Source organism: Struthio camelus, chromosome Z, assembly GCF_040807025.1.
Source record: "Struthio camelus isolate bStrCam1 chromosome Z, bStrCam1.hap1, whole genome shotgun sequence".
Classification (NCBI taxonomy): domain Eukaryota; kingdom Metazoa; phylum Chordata; class Aves; order Struthioniformes; family Struthionidae; genus Struthio; species Struthio camelus.
In genome coordinates, this window is record NC_090982.1 from 28222756 (window position 1) to 28242774 (window position 20019).

General features: G+C 39.6%; 1 protein-coding gene across 1 annotated transcript in view; it reads left to right on the forward strand.

Annotated features, from left to right (window-relative positions):
* Positions 1-20019, forward strand: part of PCSK5 (proprotein convertase subtilisin/kexin type 5) — a 250946-nt gene that overhangs the window by 55645 nt on the left and 175282 nt on the right. The window contains exons 4-5 of the mRNA XM_068927337.1: positions 16694-16837; positions 19069-19145. Of these exons, the coding sequence (XP_068783438.1) occupies positions 16694-16837; positions 19069-19145 (221 nt within the window). The remainder of the gene's footprint in view (positions 1-16693; positions 16838-19068; positions 19146-20019) is intronic.

A 20019-nucleotide genomic window follows, 5' to 3' on the forward strand; every position in this document is an offset into this window, starting at 1 on the left:
ACCCCAAAATGACCAGAAACGCATAACCAGGGTGCAGAGAAGAATTGATTCTGAAGCTTGCCTGGCTTGTGGTCTGGTTGCTAAAGACCAGACTGGTGTGAGGTGTCCAGTTTACTCTCTTAAGAAGCCAACTCATAGACTATGAGAGTTATATAAATTTCTGCTACAAACATTAGTAATATTGCTGTATTACTACATTAGTAATATTGGTGTATTATTGCTCAGTCAGGGAGCAGAAAATTAGTTTTGTGCTGTTATTAGGCCTTTACCGTTCTGTTCTCAGGAGAGATCTATATGGTGTCCTTTACAAAGGGCAGATTGTTGAACCACTAGTTAGCTCTATAGCATGCTAGGTCTCATAGCATTCTTTAATATCATTATGGCCGTATTTTAATATATACAAATACCTTAAGACGTAGGATACCATGAGAATGAGGGCATCAGAGCTCCAGTTTTTCCAGTTCTTACATCTGTGCTCTAACCCATCCTTCCATGTATCACATAAGCAAATGCTGCAAATTCTCTGAGTATGCTTAGAGACTAAAATTAAAGTGTGACCAAGATTAAAAATAGGCAAAGGATAGTAACTCTTGATCTTCTAAGGCACTCTTTTCAACCACGTAAAATAAAATAAAAGAAAACGTGAGCAAATTCACCCTGAGGATGGAGCCTTTCAATAAAGTTTGTTCTGCATTGCTTCACTGGATGCAGGACATCCTCGGCATCACTTGTAGCTACTTCTAATGTCGTGACATCTCTACTGGGAGTTGAAAAACTGCTGTTCAACCTCTGTGAAGAGAATTTACTTCTAGCCGAATAAGAAACACATAGCAGAGAAGACTTTAAGTGTATCAAGCTCTACCAGTGCCATTTTGGAGAGAAGTTCAGCAAGTGTTTGTGCATATGTGTGGGAAAGGTCGCCCCTGACTTTTAAATGCAGACTCAGTGGAAGTTAAGTCAAATGAGTGAAGTGATCATTTTTAACTCAGACACTGAATAAAGGAGAGTCTGTCAGCACAAGACCCCAAATCTCCTCGGACGTAGGTAGGCGTTTTTGGAAAAATGCACCAGTTCTAAGATGAGGAGCAAGGCAGGCAACATCTGCTTTCCCTTTTCCTATGGAGGGTGTATATTCCACCGAAACTTGAACACTGATTGTATCAAAGCCAGCTCATTTCCAGCATGCAGCTGAAATGCATGGAGGAAGTGTGCGGGAGGAAAGAGCTGCAGACAGCCCCAAGAGATGTAAGTGTGAATCTTTTACAAGGTTGTTACCATTTTTGTTTTACCCTTTCTATTGCATTAGAATGCACTAATCCATGAGTAGCATGCCATTTTCTTTATCCATTTTTATGTGAATATCTAACAGAATAAGCAAGTTACTTTCAGTTTTGAAAACAATTCAAAACGATGTTAAATCCAAATAGTGGAAGTGCAAGAGCCTAAGAAAAAGCAAACATAAATATAAATTAGAGACTAAACATTAAGTATACAGTGGGGTTTTCCTGTTGTATGTCTTTAGGACAAGACAGTTTATTAATAAACAGTAAGTTACTACTTGGGAGATAGTGTTTTGCTTTTTATGAATATCAACTCCTGGCTCCAAGATTACATTTGAGAGCCAGAAAACCAGTTCAGATAAGTTTAAGCAAAGAAAAAATGTTTCTAAAGTTGACAGGGGTTGAATAACTTTTTCTTTGTTCAACTTCCCTGTATTCCTACACCTCTAGGTTTAATGTTGAATCAGGAGCAGACTTTGTTTCCTTTTAAGACTTCTGGTCTGGCTGCAAGTAGGCTGTTGAGGAAATTTCATACTCATGAGCTTTCAGACTCATGTGTGAATAAACAGCCCAGCTTCTCACGTGCTTTTTGCAATCCCAGCTGAAACACTGAAGTCCATATATTCTTGATTTACTAAGACGCCATCCACATGAAGTGAAATGTGGAGAAAAGAATTAATATAGCTGATGTAGCAACTGTTACAGCCTGTACAGCTGGTAGCTAGTTGGTCTGCTTACAGCATACGTGACCCTGGAAGAGCACCCTTAATGCTTTTAAAGCACTGACTTTTTAGCCTCAGAGAACTTGATCAGAGAGCCCTCTCTGGAAGATGAAGTTTCCCAAGACACTTACGATAACCTAGGTGCTTGCTGTTTTAGGCGGTAGTCTCACACCTACCGCCAACACTCTCTTTACCCCCAGCGACTCAATCCTATCACCTTCCCTTGCATCTCCCCTGAGGAGCAGTTGAACAGGCGGAAAAGGAGCACCCTAGCAGAGAGTAAAGAAACCAAGGAGGAGGGAGCAGGATTATCTTTTTTGACAGCAGTGAGTTGTTAGATTAGTACAACTTTCTTAAGGATCTACACACTCAGTTTAAGGTGTTTATTCTCTTAGTTTTGATTGCATTATCAGGGGTATTTGCTACGCTGGTGTGGTTTTCCTCCTTTTTTAAATGTTATGTCTTCCAGTTTCCGTTTGCACCCACTCCAGAAGGGTAGTGAACTACTATGTAAAAGGGTAAAAGTACGATACATTGTTCTATTTCATTTATCTGCGCTTTCAAAACATTTGCCTAAATGTACCATTATATCAGCCCGCTACTTAACAGGGAAGTTGCATGGTCCTGACTAGTGAGAGAGAATAAAAATCGAAAAGGTTCATGTCCATTTTCCCCACTCACATTGGGCATGCAGTCAGCTTTTGCTATGTCTGGCTGCTTGTTCTTCTCTAACATTCACATGTTGCAAGTGTTGACCACTCTGTTTGAAGCAGTTTTGATTCCGTTTGGGACTTACGACATGCTGATAACCTTAGACCATGTTATACATAAGCTATTGCCACTGAAACATTTTGAGGATTAATTCAGCAGATATTTTCAGTGAAGGAATCTACAAGGGTGGCCAAAACCACTTGGTAAGCTTGGTTTGTTACTTTGCCAAGTGCTAGAAAATGTCTTAGATTGTCTCAGCATTTGAAAGACTCATACACACACTTAGCATTTATCCCGCAACCTAATAGGAAAAATAAACCTGAGGCTGAGCCGTTACATCTCTTTTTGTAAACAATATAGAAACTGCTTAACAGATAGAAGTTGTATATATGAGAGATTCTGGAAGAAACAGAGGTTATGACACGTGTTGCCTCCGGACAGGCAGTAAGCAGCAGAGATGATTGACTGAAAACTCGCGGCAGAGTTACATTCTGTGAGGAAAGACAGAAACAATTTACATGCCTGTATATGTGTTTACATTTAAAAAAAAAAGGAAAGCGAGGTCATCACCATGCTTGCCTCTAGGCAGTTGTGAGCAGGGGTACTATGCACCTTATTTCAAAAAGGGAAGCTCAGAAGAAAAGGCATGCATGGATTGACAGCCTTGGACAGTTTTCCTCCTTTTTCTGTCTGTAATAACGTTATGGTTATAGTGGTGCTTCCGGCAGATGAGCGTTCCTTTGATTCATGTGTTGATCTGGGGGAGAGGCGAAGAGAAAAGATAGAGCAAATCAAATAAACTAGTTGTTATGAATTGAAAAGTTCTCACCTAGGTTCTTTTTTGCCCTTTTTATCCTTGTTAAATCTTTGCATCCGCAGCAGCATACGTCAAAGGGTAATAGGTTAACTAAAGGCAAGTGGCTGAAAAGAAAGAAAAAAAACAACAACAGCTGATTTGGCTATTTGATAAGGAAAAGGGGAAGTCTTCAATAATGATAGGGCTACTAGGCAAAGTGCTGTTGATGGGAGACCCTGGGCAACAGTGTACACAGGCACATGATAAAGTCTCATGGACCTCATTGAAATTAGGCAGCCACGTGTATGCTTTGTAGATTAAGGGTAAATTTAAGCATATGCCTAAACTTAAACCTGTACTTAAAAGTTCTGTTGATTTGTCAGTGTCCCACAAGCCAGCCTTCGTTTTCTGCTAACTGGCCCAGACCTTCTATTTAAATAAGGCTTTCATTACACTGTGATTACTGTTTAGCTGGTTCTGTGAATTGTTTTGTCAAGCTCTAGATCCGTACAGGAACTGGCCAGGGCTTTTGTAGCACGAGTCTGAAATGGATCCTCAGCTGGATCAATGCAAAACATTATTTATTTCATACAGCACAGAGGTTAAGAAAACCAAGAACTACTTTCTACTTGCTTTTCTTAGAAACTTTTTTGCCTTGAAAGATCTTTATCTTTTCATATAAATAGCCGAGCAACAGCATATGAGGAGCATACACTAGTATTTTTCTGTGTTAAAGCAGTCTATGTTTCTGCACAGAGATGCTCACCAACTTAAAATTTCTAGATTTTGCTCCACAAGTAATATAAATTTATTTGTCATTTCTAAATTTAAAGGCCAAAGTAAAAAAAAAAAACTCAAACTCTCATATGAATGTTTCATTTCAGTTCTGTTTTGGCATTGTTGCTTTTCATTATTAATTGAATATTGATGAGAATTTTATTCAAACAGGGCTTAATGTTTTTGCATGTATTTAGGGTAGAGTTGTTCAAGATATGCATGTATTTAAAGCAGCACCTACCTCCGGGCTCAGAAACACCCTCCCAGGGTATTTGAAGGCTGTTAAACAGCAGAAAAAGGTTTATTTCTCACAAATCCCACCTGCTGTTGAGATTTCTGTGAAGTCCCTGACACATAGGTGCTTTTCTCTGACAGAAGCCAGGATCAATATCTACGATTCTTTTCAGAGATGTGGCAGAGGATTGTTAGGGTCGTTCAGATTGACCAACAGTAACTACAACTGCATGCTCCAGTCAGGTCTTCTCTTCACCTTCTCTTGGATAAAATAAATACCCTGAACTTGTTAAGAATCGTGTAAAATGTATTTCCAGCACACGGTTCAGAGAAAAAGCAATGAGGGGGACTCATTTCTGTTTTTCCAACACCATTCTTTTTGAAACATTAATATTAGAGATATGGAGATATCATTCCAGCTATAGCCTCTTTACTGTCTTTTAGTCTCAAAAGTCAATTTAATCCACTTCCTGCTATCCCACTGCTTAACTAAGAAAGGATAGTATATGGCTTCATAGAGCATCTTCTTGAAGTTGCAGATGACTATCTACCTTAAGTCTTAAATCCTTTACACTGTTACTCTGTTTCTGGATACTTTCTCTCTTTTTAGCCCACTCATTCCTACATGTGCGATTTGCTACATGATTATATTAGAAACACACTGTTTAAATAGGTTCACCTTCACAAGTGATCCAGATCAGTCTGTCTCCTTAGCCATCATTACGTCCCACTCCACTAATTTCTGTGTCATCAGCTTTAAGAATGCACTGTTGGAGAATGCAATTTAAACTTCCCTGTACTGCAAGAAGGCGTTTTTGCCGCTTAAGACTTAACAGTTCTAGAAGATCACTAGCACTTCCTTAAGCAAAATGAGTTTAACTATATCTGCTCAGGTATCGTAATGGCTGCAAAGTACAAACTGACATGGCAAACCCTCTGTTAACTTCCTTATGAGTGATTACATTATTTAGTGCTCACAGATTCATACTACATCCCTAATGGATCCAAATAGTTCATTGTAGTATTTTAGATAAATAAAAATATTTCTGTAACCATCTCATGCGTTTACATGATACAGCATAACAGTCAAAATAAGAATTAGCTTATTGGAGGGATGTTATACTTCCTGAGAATTCTCCCTTTTGCTTGGAGGAACCTTTCAGCTTTGTGTGGTACTTTTGGCATACATTCATGATAGGATAGTATTTTCAGGAGAAACAAAACAAACATGGGAAAAAAAAGATACATTTACAGCTGAGATTTGAAAATGGAGAAATCTGGGAGTCAGAAGAACAGCTGACAGGAATGACGGAAGAGAAGGATAGAGATGGAAGGAATGACATGGGAGAAGGAAGACTAGAGAGAAGTGGATTCACAGGGACAACGTTGTAGCTGAAGTGCTCAGTAAATGGAGTACATTTACTGGGAGTACATGGAGTATGTGGGAGATGTGACAGTGATCATAAAATTAAGAACTTTTACATTTAGTTTGTTTCTGTTTGTGTATTGTTTCTCTTCTTACCATATGCTGATCTTAGTTTGCCTTCTCTGGGTCTCTGTCTTCTGCTGAGTTCCTGGGGTCTTAAGAAATGCCAGGGCTCTTATCATTACTGGGTGTTGCGCTTAAAAGCTGAGACCTAATCTACACACAAGCTGTATATAAGCCTGACATTAATGAATGTGATTTTCCTTCCAGTCCCAGTTAGATTAATTACACTTTCCAGTTTCTGATGTGGATAAAAGGTTCCTGTATTGGGGTAGTTTTCTTCTGCCTTTCTACAGGAGTATGTGCCTCCGATACTAATACAAAATGATGTACTCAATTCAATTTGCGTCATTCTACGTTTTGAGTTATGTTATTTGTGAGTGGGGGAAGTTCTTTAATAGTACTGCTGTAGTCAACACAATCTAGCTGTCCTTTCAGATAAGGGTGTGGATTTAGTTTGGCAGCAGCTTCCAAAGTCACGGTATATCCTCTTACTAGAAAGCTTTAAAGGCTTGGTCTATGCCCAGTTCTCCACAAAATCAGTGTTTGCAGACATTTCTCCAGAACCTTTCAGGAATATCTGTATTTTCTGATACAGCTTGAATCCTGACTCTCTGCTGAGATTTCCTTTAAGACCCTTTTTAATTTTCACAGCATTTTTACATTCTGGGTCTACTTTGCACAGTCTTTCGGGCAAAGCTATGTCATATGCCTCTGAACTGACCTTCTTCGACATTTCAACAGAACCTTAATATTTAATCAGCTCAGTCAAATTTCCTGAGACAGTAACAAGAGTAACTCTGTGGAACTTCTGTGCCTTATGGAAAACTTTTTTTTTGTTCTTGAAAAAAATCTTTCTTTTTCTTTCCTGGGCCTCCCTAGATCTCTCCAGGCTAGTCCTCTCATTTCTGCCAGATGATCTCATCTACAAAATATAACTAGCCACTCCCTCTAGTGGTTTGGCCTTATCTTCCCAGGTTTCTCTTATAATACGGAGTGAACCTTGCAGTCATCAACCACAGCAAGTTCAAATGGTGAAAAGCCTGTTGGTGCCTAGGGTACTTACTTCCCTATAGGCAAACTAAAATAGCAGCCATTCATCTTATTCTGATCCTGTGCTGTTAATGAATTTTCACAGCATGCATTTCAGTATTGGATTAAATAGTTCTATACAGCTGTCTAAGGAGGGTATGGAATGATTTTTTTATACTTCTTTCCCAAGAGAATAGTTTCATGACATTAAAGTTTGTCCTCTGGCAAGCTATAATCTCCTCTGACATAACAATCCAAGCAAATAATGGGACCGCGGGTACAATAACCTGGTGTCTCTTTATGGTTCTTAGGGGACAGGCCTGTAGATATCGAGTAGCATACATAGTTATTGCTGAAGTAAAGGCACTGCCAGCAGTTCCAATCTAAAAAAACTCCGTATGCCCACAGGAAAATGACAAAAAGCTCCTGTGTCGTTACTAATGACGAAGTATGGGATTGTCGTCATATTCTGAGCAACACATTACCCGTTTCTGCCACCCTCTTTTGTCTCTTGGGGAAGAGTAGGGACGTGTATTTTTCCTGAAGGACTCCTGCATCTCCCATCGCTCGCCCTTGTTGTCCTTCTCTCCCAGGATACCCCACCACTAGCATCAGATGTCACCAAGGTATTGTGTCGTGGATCACAGAGACCTGACCACAACATAAAATAGAGAAAGAAGGACAGAAGTAGTGCAGCAGGCCTTAAAAGTGACATACTCGTATTCACAGCCATTGTCATCTGTTTCCTCCTAAGCTCTCTCATCTGTGCAAGCTCAAGACACTCTTAGAAAAAAAAGATTTCCCATTCCCCTCCAAATCAGCTTCCCCACAACATCACTTCAACAGCATATCCTCCTTGAACATCACCCTTCACTCTTTTCCCTGTGAAACAAAATAAAACAAAACAAAACAAGAAGGAAAGAAAGTGGGTTTATATAAGCAGCAGGCTCCTCCCACTCTCATCAGTCTCAAGGAAGGTTAATGATTAATTGGAGCCATCTGTTTAGGGCCTTCTCTCACTGCAGTTAGTTTAATTCTGTCACATATGTTCACACAAAGTCTAAATAAAACCATCTCCCTCTCCCATACTTTTTAACAACTTGATACAAAAGTAATTTTCTGTGACTTGAAAACTACTTGAAAAGACAATTGTGAAGAGCATGTCTTTTGTGGTGTCGACAGAATCTCTAGAAAGCTATGAAAACTGTTTTAAAGCAAGACTTATCGTCTGTTTAGTTGTTATCTTAAAAATAACCAAAATATGAAGTCTAGTCTTGCTTAGTCTTACTAGGTGCCTACAAGTTGTCTTTGGGTTTATTTTTACTTCTTACAGTCTGTCTGAAAGATTAGGGATTTTAAATTTTTTATCAAAGTTACAAATTTATCACTGAAAGAAGCTAATAATGAAACCAGAAATATCTTAATAAGCTGACTGAAAGCTCCTCCCTTAATTATCCAGGGTTGACTTTCTTTTACTTTCTTTCCTTTTGCAATGCTTCTATTTACCATTTGTCTCATCCTCACAAAATCATTAATCAGCACGTAAAAGTAATACAGCTGTTTTTACACTTCTAATGCCCTTTAGGTTTTTTTGCAGCTCATTCTGTACTAACAAATCTGGAAATTAGTCTGATTAGTCTGACAAGAAACCTCAGAAATAGCAAAGCAAAATTAAAACTTGGATACTGGTACTGTTTTTGACTCATACCACTATTTAAGCGTCGTAAGTTTATATCACTGCAATGATAAGCACAATCTGAGACTATGTTTAAGACATAAAAGAAGGTAAGGAGTTAAGGAGATTAGTTTTACCAGCCTGAAGCATTCAAAACTCACAAGTCATGCTCTTGAGTTTGCATTTAAAATCAAGAGCTTAGAAAAAAACAAACAAAACTAACCCCGATTCATTTTATTTGGCTTTTATGCTCTGAGACTATAGTGTTCACATTTTCAAAATCTTTTCTTTAACCAAGAGGAATTTTAAAAACCCTTTAAAAATACGAGCATTCAGAGTCTCGAACGGTCGTCTAGTCATACGGACTCCATGAACTGATGCTGAAAAAAAAAGCATCTTGAGACTTTCTGTGAAAATGCCCTATTTTTCTTTCTTTTTTGGGACTTAGAGGAGGTCAAATAAAAATATGAGGCAAAGGCCACAAAAAATGGCAGAATGGAAAAAGTTGTCTCTCTGAGGAGTTATTCATCCTTCGTGAATACTGCATCCTGAGGGCTGACGCTATGTAGCTGAGGTCAGGGAGCAGCTGTTCTGTGCGTATATTCCCTCTAATTGATAAAGGATTTTCTGTTCTTTTTTTTCTTAGATGGGGCTTTAAGCAGGTAAAAGTGCATTAACTTTTTGATCCACTAAGTAGGCTATTTATATAGTAGTAATAGTGGTAATAGTAGTAGCAACAGTCAGTGGATAGGTATCCTGAGGGAACGCAGCCACATGGAGAGATCCGTTTCTGTGCATGCTTCTTTCATTCCTCCATTAGTTAGTAGTAGCCATAGGTTGGGGAAATTATTTCCTTTCCACTCTTCTCCTTCCTTTACTGATCCCCCGAGATGTGCTGCCTCAGGTTTCTGTACCTTTCTCAACACTTCCCAAGTAGGAATCTGTCCATATGTTGACATGTATTCCACAGCAAGCAAGCACTAATACAAGGTGCACCAGGTCTATGATGTGCCACTCATATGGATGATTTGTGTTTCCAAAATAAACTGGACACATTCTGGATGCCCTCATTCACAATGTCTTCCTCTTTCTTTTTCATTCCTCTTTACCTTCTCTCCGTACATGTATTTTTGCTCTTCAGGATGATGCAGTGGAGCTTTTGGAGTTTTTGTGGATGCTTCTTTTGACATTTGCCCGTTAGTGGAGGTGTGTCATGACATGCACTGTGGCCATGAGGCATTTTTACTTACGTTTTTGTCTTTGTCTCGAAGGCATCTCTGTTGTAGCCTCCACACGGGAGGGAATTAGGTCTAAAAGCAGACCTTGTAACAGAGCTACAAGACGTGCCCCACATGCGACGAATGGGTGATACTAAAGGCACGTTATTTCTGTGCCTCTGCAGGTTCCAGCGCTCACAACTGGGAGCGAAACTCCTGCTGCCTGCAGACCTGGGCGGGGAGCTGTTTCCCATTGCTAAAAGGGCCAAAGTGTCCTCAGGCTGGCTGCCCATGGAACATACAGGATTTTCCTGAATTAACTCATGTTTAAGCCAACTCTCAGCTTACAGAAAAATAACCAGCGTTAACTTTAAGAAGTGCCAGTGATGAAAAAGTGATGGAATTGCCTTGAATATGAATTTTTAATGCATTATGAATTATTCTATTTTTGGAAAGACTAGCAGTGTAGTCACAGTGATAGAATAGGAGTTATGAGCTCCTTGCTTTTCACTGCAAAAAATGTATACATATTCCTGCAAATTATTCGTGTCTCACTATAGCCATTAGATACTCCCATGAATACAAGAAGTCATTTTATATTGATTTCCTGTTCCCCTTCCTTGCTTAAACAGGCATAAAATAATGTATGCCCATGATTGTTCTTATTGGCCTCTAAGTATATTTTATTTGTTAACTTAAAGAATCGGTAAAGCTTAAGAACCAAATTCATCTCTGAAGTAAATTAACTAAACCCTCTGGAGATGCACGAGCAATAAATTTGGTGTTAATACGGTACACTTTTGAAATATATCTCTTGATAGAGACACAGATTAAAAAAAAACTAGCAGTTCAGTAAAGCGTGATTCCAGAAGTCAGGTACTATTTAATACAAAACATCTGGTGTTTGAGACGAATCAGACCTTCTATTATCTGCCTACTCCTGGTAGACCTCTAAAATATCATGGGCAGCAATAATCCAAACTTATTTAGAGGTGAAACTGAGAGGAAAATCATTTCCTATGCATTTAGCAAATCATACACTAAATATCAGATTATATCTAAGGAAGAGAAAAATATTCCCTGAAAGCACACCTTCTTTTCCTTCCTAAAATCCTTTTGCCTTCTTCTACTTGTGATGAAAGAATAAAAAATGTTAGAAATATTTTTAAAATGAAACATTATTTGAATGAAGAGTCTCTCAGAAAATACCACTTTCAACTGGTTACAGTGAAGAAGACAGAAAATAATTTCAAAAGATCACTTCAACTCATCAGGTTGTGATGTTCTTCGAAACATATTTTCAGGATTTCTATTAAATTATATGAGCCATTTTAATAAGGAGCTTACCTTTCCAACTCCAGATTACCTCCCTGCTTACTTCTTTCATTCCATTTTTAAAATTGGATCCCATCAAAAGCATAAAGAAAAGAGATTTATTTCTCTTTTTTTGCAGGCAAAGAGAGAACAATTGGCAAGTTTTAACTTAGAGCACTGCACGAAACCATACCACAGAAAGCTGAACGTAGCATCAGGATGTCTCCTCTACTAAAGTTAAAAGCTGCTAAACTTTGCTGCCTGTGCATTTGCCCGGATCGGCTAAGAAAGCCAAATACCCCACATTGCATTCCCTTCACAGAACAGGTAGATGCTCTCTTTTTTCTGATAGCTCCACAAAATGCCCACAGCCGTTTGTTGGCCCTCTGTGCCCCTCTGCTCCCTGCTCGTGTTGATCAGAGTCCTGGCACGACGTTGACTGTCCTTTTTCCTCTCCGTCCTGTCCTTACTCACAGCTTAGTATCTGACAAAGCCCTTGATGGAAGGAACAGGACCATAACCTGCATGGCTTAGTTCTGCCTGTGCCAAGGACCTTTTAGATACCCTTCGAATGAAACCAGAAGGAGTTTCTCTTTTAATACTGTAAGGGTCTATCATTTCTAATCTCTGAATGGGGACTAGTACTCAGAGTTTTCCTGGGGTCCGAAGCATATGTAATGTTCCACCAAATTGATCCCAAGACCTGCCGACTCACATGATTGATCTTTAAAATTGGGTCATCCTGATCATTATCTTGTGATTCTCTGTGCTGCTTAGATATTGACAACATCTTTAACTTCTCCTAACTCAAAAATCACAGCAAACCAATGCTATGTACTTCGTGAAGTTTTACAGAGGGCATGATGTGCCGTTTTCTGAGAAACTGGATGCCACAGGATTAGGCACTCCTGTTTTTATTCTGCTCCGAGAATCTATATGTTAAGATCAACATAGGGTTAGAAACTTCTGTCTCTGTTCTGCTTTTATAGGTCAACAGGTATTGCAAAAGATAGAACAGAACTTTACAGTCATCTTACTGCTAATTTGACTTTTCACTTTGGAATTCCAAAAGATTTAGACCATTAATACGAATCCTGATTTCTCAGAACAGCAGTTCAATTTTGTTATTGATCCCTAATTGGGTACACCAATCCTAAGACCATCAGAATTAGCGCAGCAGACAAAAAGATTAAGATAACAATAGTGACAGTATGCTATTTTTTAGAGACAATTTCACAAAATAGCTAAGAGGATCCAGACACGTCTGACATTGAGCATGCATTGCAAGTGATTAGAACCTAGTATATGAAAACAGAAGACCTTTTTAATGTAGTGTCTGCTTTTTAATTGTAAGGGTAGCTTCTCAATTGTCTTTCCAAAAGGCATCCAAGGGATTCCTTTGGCCTTTACCCTTGTAAGACTTACATTTCAAGTATGAGGAAAGTCCTGGATCTGAAATTTTCCTGACTATGCCCCTCTTCCTTCCTAAATGTCCTTCAGGAGTCTTTCCACCCTGCAGACAGTTCCTATTAAATGCTAACTGTGTTATCTTTATAATTTTCCAATTAAACAATCTAAAGAAAAACATCATCCATTAACTGCCTTTAAAAACATAAAATGAAATTACTTTATGTAACTGGGTGAGGGGTTGTTTTGTCCTTCTGATGGTATCCTCCAGGCGATAGATGAAAACAATGTATGTTGAAATGGGCTGGCTTACTGCGACTATCTAGTCATGGCACCAATGCAGGAAATTTCTGAATTACTTAATCTGCTGGGAGAGGGGGGAAATTCCAAAGACTAGCCTAGTTTATACTATTGCCTAAATTAAAATTCAAAAACAACAGTTCAAAGATGAATGGATCTTTCATCAAAGATGAAAATCCTCCCGACCCTACAGCTTCTGTACATTAATATGACAGAGTTTATTTTTATTCAGAAAAGAGAGGAGAGGAAAACTATATTGAATATTATTCTGATAATTCAGTACTTGCCCATTCATACAAAATCCAATGAATTCAAATTACATAATTTTTATTAGCATGACAGAAGTTTTAGTATTTGTCATTTGGGTAGCACTGTAAATCTAAGCAGCGCCTCCAAATTCATTAAAAAGTGTCCTCTGCTAAGCAGCTGACAATGCAATTTGGATGAATGTTTAAGAAGCAGCACATGGTTAAAGAAAAGCAGTAGAATGGAACTCAATAGTGGAAAATTCCTTACAAGAAATGATTTTGAAGGAAAGAGAACGAATGAAACCAAGTTACAGATGGCATGTTAGATGCTGTTTCATATGGAATGGCACGCCATATTATATAGTACTTGAAGAGTAATTGCACTCTAAGATTTACAGTGTTTCTGATTAAAGCCAAATCTCCTGACTGCTTTGAGAGCAATGTGCGCAATCATTTAGTCTGGAGAAGATCACCTACTAGTCCGCGGGGGAAGGTATAGCTTGTAGTGAAAATACAGGGATCTGAGATCAGATGTTGAACCAAACAAAACTGGAATACAAACGCTAACAGCCAGTAAGGGGAGAGAAGAACAGGGCTGGGAACATGGCAGGAAGAGCATGGTTAAAAATAAATGAGAGAGGAGGAAGAAGAGTAAGGAGCAGAGGTGGAAAGAAAACAAAATAGGCTATTTCTAGTAGGAGTTGAGAATAAGCTGAATATTGTAATAAAAACTGAACCCTTCATCTGCTGTTGAACTCCTCCAGCTGGGTTGTCTCTACTACCTTTGCATTTGCTATCCATATGTTACCTGTGCTGTGATCCCAAGTTATAGGGGGGCATTCAGCTGTGCTTGCTTTACCCCTGGAATTTCTTTTATAGCGGAAGATTTTGTTTAGACTAGCTTTCTGCTCTCTTTTGGAGCAGAGCAAAGCCATTTGAATATCAATTTGATCTGGCGCGTCTTTTGAGAGAATGAACAGAGCGCTCAGGAAAGCAGCAGATGTACCTTATCTTGTGTTTGCGTACATACATGCAGCAGAGCAGCTGATGAATGAGCCCCCCTTCTGCTGCCGCCACGAAAGCAGGAGTTCAGGTAAGGTGAGGGAGGGCAACCAGCTGTGCTGACATTGTGAAGGGGAAAAGCATTCATCCCCTGGCGGAGAGCCAAAGAACGTGCAAGGGAAAAGGGATTAAAAACGCATGTGTTTGCTTAGCCAGGGAGGTTTGGCTGGCCTAGGAGTAGAGCAACTGGCTTGTCCCCTGAGACAAGAGGGCAAGACAGGTAGTAAAGCAGCCAGAGGGTTGCTGTGCATTTCAGAGATGAAGGGATGGTGCAATGGCCCTGCACACTCCAGCGCTTCATCAGGAGGTGTGAGGATCAGCAGGAATCAGAGCAATCCGCTCCAGTCGACGCGGTCAAAGGGAAAGTCTACGCTGGAGAGCAACAGCGATGTGCAAGGGCTTTCCCTGAAACCAGCAGGAAAATCTTTTGATTTCGTTGCTGGCTTTGGAGCTGCCGCTGCAGGCCAGGGGCACCCAGCGGGTGCAATTGCTGCGTCAGGGCAGTCCCAGCACCAGCCCTGGAGCTCGGCGCCGGGAGCCTGGCTGCCTTTGCCAGCTCTTGGGCTTGTTCTGCAGCGAGGGCAGGGGCTCGCACCTCACCAGCTCCATGTCTTCACACCAGCAAACTGTGAATAGTGGTATTCATCTCTCTTGCAGGTGTTTTCTACTCATAATTCAGTAATGCTTTTGAGAAATGCAAAGGGATTTGGAAACACTATCCATTTTTACCCCTGCTGTTTGTACATTAGACAGCCTCACCTGTGCAACTGTTGCATTCAGTGTGCAGAGGGCAAGTCTAGCAGGTGATCCTCCTCATAAAACTAGCAGTGCAAACTTTTCCAAGCAATATACAAAACAAAAAAAATTAAGCCTGGCCTGTATGTTCCTTGGAGTTGGTCCCTAAAGTCTTTCAAATGCCTTAAAGTGTGTGTGTGTGTGTGTGTGTGTGTGTGTATATATATGTATATATAGATGTTTTATATATATAAATATTCTTAGACATATACACACAAGGAAAGAGAGTAAGAGGGACTTCATACTATGTGTGTATATATAGTACCTAATAACATAGTTTTAATTTAGTAACAGCAAGCAGCCGCCTAAATCCTCTGGTTTGTATATGAAAGTACAGGAGCGTGAATGAGAAAAAGGAGGAGGAAAAGTACAGCTTGATAGTAATCTTGACATCAGTCAGGTTTGCACCAAATGCGGCTAGTGGTTGCCTTCAGCGTGCTTACATTCGGGAGGAGAGGGATGGACTAAATCGAGGCAAAATGCATCTCTGTGAACGTATTCATATGACGCACAACGTGCAGAGTGCTGAAACATTACCCCGAGATGGAGGTACAAGGCTGTGGGGCAGAGGAGTGAATGCTGAGAGTGCTCACATGGCTGCTGTTGCTATGATACAAGTTTTCTTTTTTTTTTTTTTAATTTTTTGGATTTCTTTCTCCTTCTTCCCACTCTCCACTCTCCCCCTTCCCCCCACCCTACTTTTTTGCCTGTTGCTCCGGCTGAGACGGGAGGAGCTGGAGAAAAGCAGCACTGATGAGGGGTCGGTTGGACCCCCCTTACGGGGATAGCTTTGCCTGTGGGTCAGGGAGTTGCTAATGGGATGTACAAATACCCAGGTCATGTCTCATTGCCATGGCAAGCCAGATTTTGTCCTGTGAACTGAGTGCATTCATGTCAAGGAAGGGGCTTTCAGTGTTAATGTACCCTAAACTTTCTTTCTCCCCCACACCCTGCTTGGTCGCTCAGAAAGTTGTACCCTAGGCTGTCCACAATGTACCGATCCACAATTCATCAGATACCTTAAGCTGCAAGTTTTTCAGAGTGCTGTTTGGGTTACAGGTTTTTAACTGCTGCTCATCTCCTGGTGATATTGCACAAAACCTGCCAAAAGCGTTCTTTTGTAGATAGAAATGAATCTGGATTAGTTTCCAGACATTCTGTCAAGAAATTATACAGCACATAAGCTCCAAAAAGCAGGTTGTGTTTCCATGGCTGTTTCAGTACAGGCATTTTTCAACTTTTATCCACACATGGTTTGTTTTTCAGAAAAATTTCAAACAGTTCAAACGCACATTTCGAACAAATGTGCTTAGCAGTCAGGAATAGTTGCTTTATTTTACACAGGGCTTCTACTAGCTCACTATGGATGAACACTTCCCTTTTGTGTTGCTTAACGTGAAGAGTAATCTGACAAAGAAATAAGCAGGTCTAGCAATTTTAATTTAATTTGACATTTCTTTTTTAATTATTTGTGTATTTCTAAATGTAGATGTTGATCTTTTATAGTTGACATTCAAATCAATATGCTAGTCTGCTAATTTAAATGGTAATGTTGATGTGAAAACGCTCATATCTCAACCCCACAGTGTTCAGTAATCTGCAACATCCAACACTTTAATCTCCCCTTCTCTCTCTAGCACTGCAGTGATAACACCCATCATTGCCAATCAGATATGAATATAGTAGGTGCTTGGAAGAGAGGCTACACTGGAAAGAACGTTGTGGTCACCATCCTGGATGACGGCATTGAAAGAAACCATCCTGACTTGATGCAGAATTATGTGAGTCTCTGCAGTAGTCCAGATTTGCTGCTTTATTATTACCCTGCAATAAATTTGCTGTTGATAGAGAGACAAACATGTTCTGGTTGCTGGAGAAAGAGGGAGAAGGGAGGGAGGGGACTCCTACGAGGATTTCCTCAAATGGTAACACCAATGGGAAGAAAACATTCTCCCAGGAGGAAAACAGACAGCTTTTGGTAATCTGTGTTCTTTTAAGACTATGTGCAGTCTGAATGTCTTCAATATCTGAATGCCTTTCATAATTGAGTCCTGCATTTCTGAAGGACTGGAACCAATCATCTGAAGTTCTTTCTCTTCTCTGTAATTATTTTAGTTAATATTCTCACACTCTCAACACTCTCAGAACTTAGGAATGGAATACACTGCTTTTAAGTTAATGCATGCAGCTGAAATCCATTTTTGGCCAATACATTTAGCTAGCAGGACAGCAAATCTTCTCAAAATGCTATAATTTTATATATTTTATTTATTATGTAGAATATTTTGGGGTCTTTCTATTAAGTCTCTATTAACTCCAGTGAGTCCCCTCCCAGTTTGTAATAGAACTGTCCCTTGTGTTTGCCATTTGTTTCATAAAGCCTCAGAAGGTTTCTGTTTGCTTGTGGTTCATCACATTTAAATGATTGCTTTAATATACCTTGGAAGGATTGCATAACATGAGCAGAGGCTGCCTCACTAGTGGGTGATTTCTTGATTTGAAGCTGTTTAGAATGTCAGGGCTGTGCTTTGCTGCAGTGATTATTCCCATGCTTCAGGAATAGGTATTACCAGAATGCATATGACCTTGAGGACCTTATTATTTCTCTGAAATGAAATGTGCGAGCTGTACGTTCACAGGAGGTAAGAAAACAAATCTATTTAGACTGAGTCAGATTGGTGACGATGACCAACACAAGGCAGGTATATACCTTCAGGCCCATAAGAGGCATAGATCTTGTAAGAGAGACCTATGCTGAACACAGGCTGTGTGCCAGGGAGCGTATCGTCTCAACAGAGCATTCAGGAGATGAAGATGATGATGACATCATTAACAACTCATCAAGCCACCCCGATGTCCACATTTATTTTAAGTTAGCCACGCTTACATCCATATCCTTCCCCATCCTGCATGTGGAACTGAGCTTTAAAATGCATGAGGATAACTGCATAAACACAAATGACAGGATATTGCCCTGCTTGTCACCGTATGCCTAGTTTGATCTTAATGCATGCTACATCTTTCATTTTAATCTCTGAAGTCATTTAAACAAACCAAATATGATTTTACTTCCTCACTGAATGACCCAAACTGTATCAGATGTCACTTCATCCCTGTACTGTCCTTCTGCTGAATTTAAAGCAGCTATTTATTCCCTTACCACATCCTCTCTCTTTTCCTTGTACCAACAAGGAATTCCCCCAGAGCAATACACGTTGCTTGTTTGATGACAAATGCCGTCTATATGTTGGATTATTGCTGGTGTGGCTGCAAACAGGAATATTTGAGGTGGTTGTGGTAACTGGTTTTGAACAAAGAAGAGATTAAAAAGAATTGCTTACCATGTCAACATAGCGCACACTACCACCTCAATTAGTGGGAGCCATACAAACCAGCAGCTATTTGCTCTATAAACTATTTTCAGCTCTAAGAATCCTGGTAAATGTAAAATATGGAGCAAAAATGCGCAGATATTTTGCATATATTTGAAACAGTTACACACCCAGACAAAGGAGGGACTATTTAGAGAGGCACCTTTTATTTCCAGGGAATGTAGTTTAAGTTGCATTTCAAGCTATGTTTTAATAAAAATTTTCTTAGGAAAATGATGTTGTTCAGGTTGCTTGAAGCTGTGACTGCAGTTTCAGTCATCATCTTCTTGAATCTTGAAACATTTAGCAAAATCCTGATTTTGAGAATGAACACACAGGATTTCCAAATTTCTTAGCCTTCTGACTTAATAAAACACCTCTTTCTACTTCCTCACAGACATTGGAACTATACTTTTCCAGGGCATTTGTTATCCTCCTCCCTTTTCAAAAAATCAAATAAAATGTGTAAATCCTGTAATTATTAAATATGCAATCCTTTCCTAAAAAATGCAGTCATCATAAAACCGCAGGAATGTTAGTTAACCTCATGACTCCCTGTAGAAACCTGCTGAAGAATATAGGCCAGATGAGTCAATGGCTAATTAATGAGAAACTGGTTTTCTTTGTCCTGTTGGCTACAGGATTCGCAGGCCAGTTTTGATGTCAATGGAAACGATTTTGACCCCATGCCTCGGTATGATGCCAGCAACGAGAACAAGTAAGGCACTATGACATTCATGACGTTTTCAATGCACTTCTTCAGGTAGAACATACCAGTTCTGCTATGAAAGTCTAGGAAATTTGAATCTTCATAAAGCAATGTGATCTGCATTTAAATCTCTGTGAAATATGTATTTATCTCTCTCCCACGCACACTACACGATAGTTATTCTGTGAATGCATTTAGAACCCTCTGAGAATACATAAAAATTAGTCTGAAAGTTCTGGGCATGTTAAAGGAACCATTTTCAGTCCCTTTGGTGTGCATAAGAAAGAGGTTGATTTACCTTTCCTAGGTGTCATCTCAATTACTTATTGAGAGTTTGTTATGTGTAACAGCTGACTTAGCTTCTGACTCTCTTCAGAAGCGCTCTTCTTGCATGTTGAAGAAATATGTGAGTTAATGAAGATTTTACTCTCTAGCCGTCTATTTTAAACTCTAATGGAGATTTTATATACGGAGGTTTACTAGACACCCATACAGAACCCAGAAATAGCAATTCTTTCTGTTTATAATGTCCGTGGCTGATGACTGGTTAGATATATCTGTATGAGTGCTGTATTTCTGCATCAGGGTACAGTTTCCTGGTGTGTGTCATTCCAGCCCAGCTCTTCTTTGGATGTAAGACGGTGAAGGCTGGAGGAAACACTGGGGAGGCGCACCTCAACTCAGGAAGCAGGCAATGGGTATCTGAGGGCAGTTATTTGTCAGCTGAATTTTTTAACTTGGTACTTGTATTAGAGGAAGGAAAATCGAACTGGTTCTCAACATGCTATCTGTGCAGTTTGTTTTGCTGAGGTTTCTTTTATCAAGGAAAGCATTGAGTATTACTTGCCTGCAGAAGAGAGACTACAAGAGATGAAACCTTTTC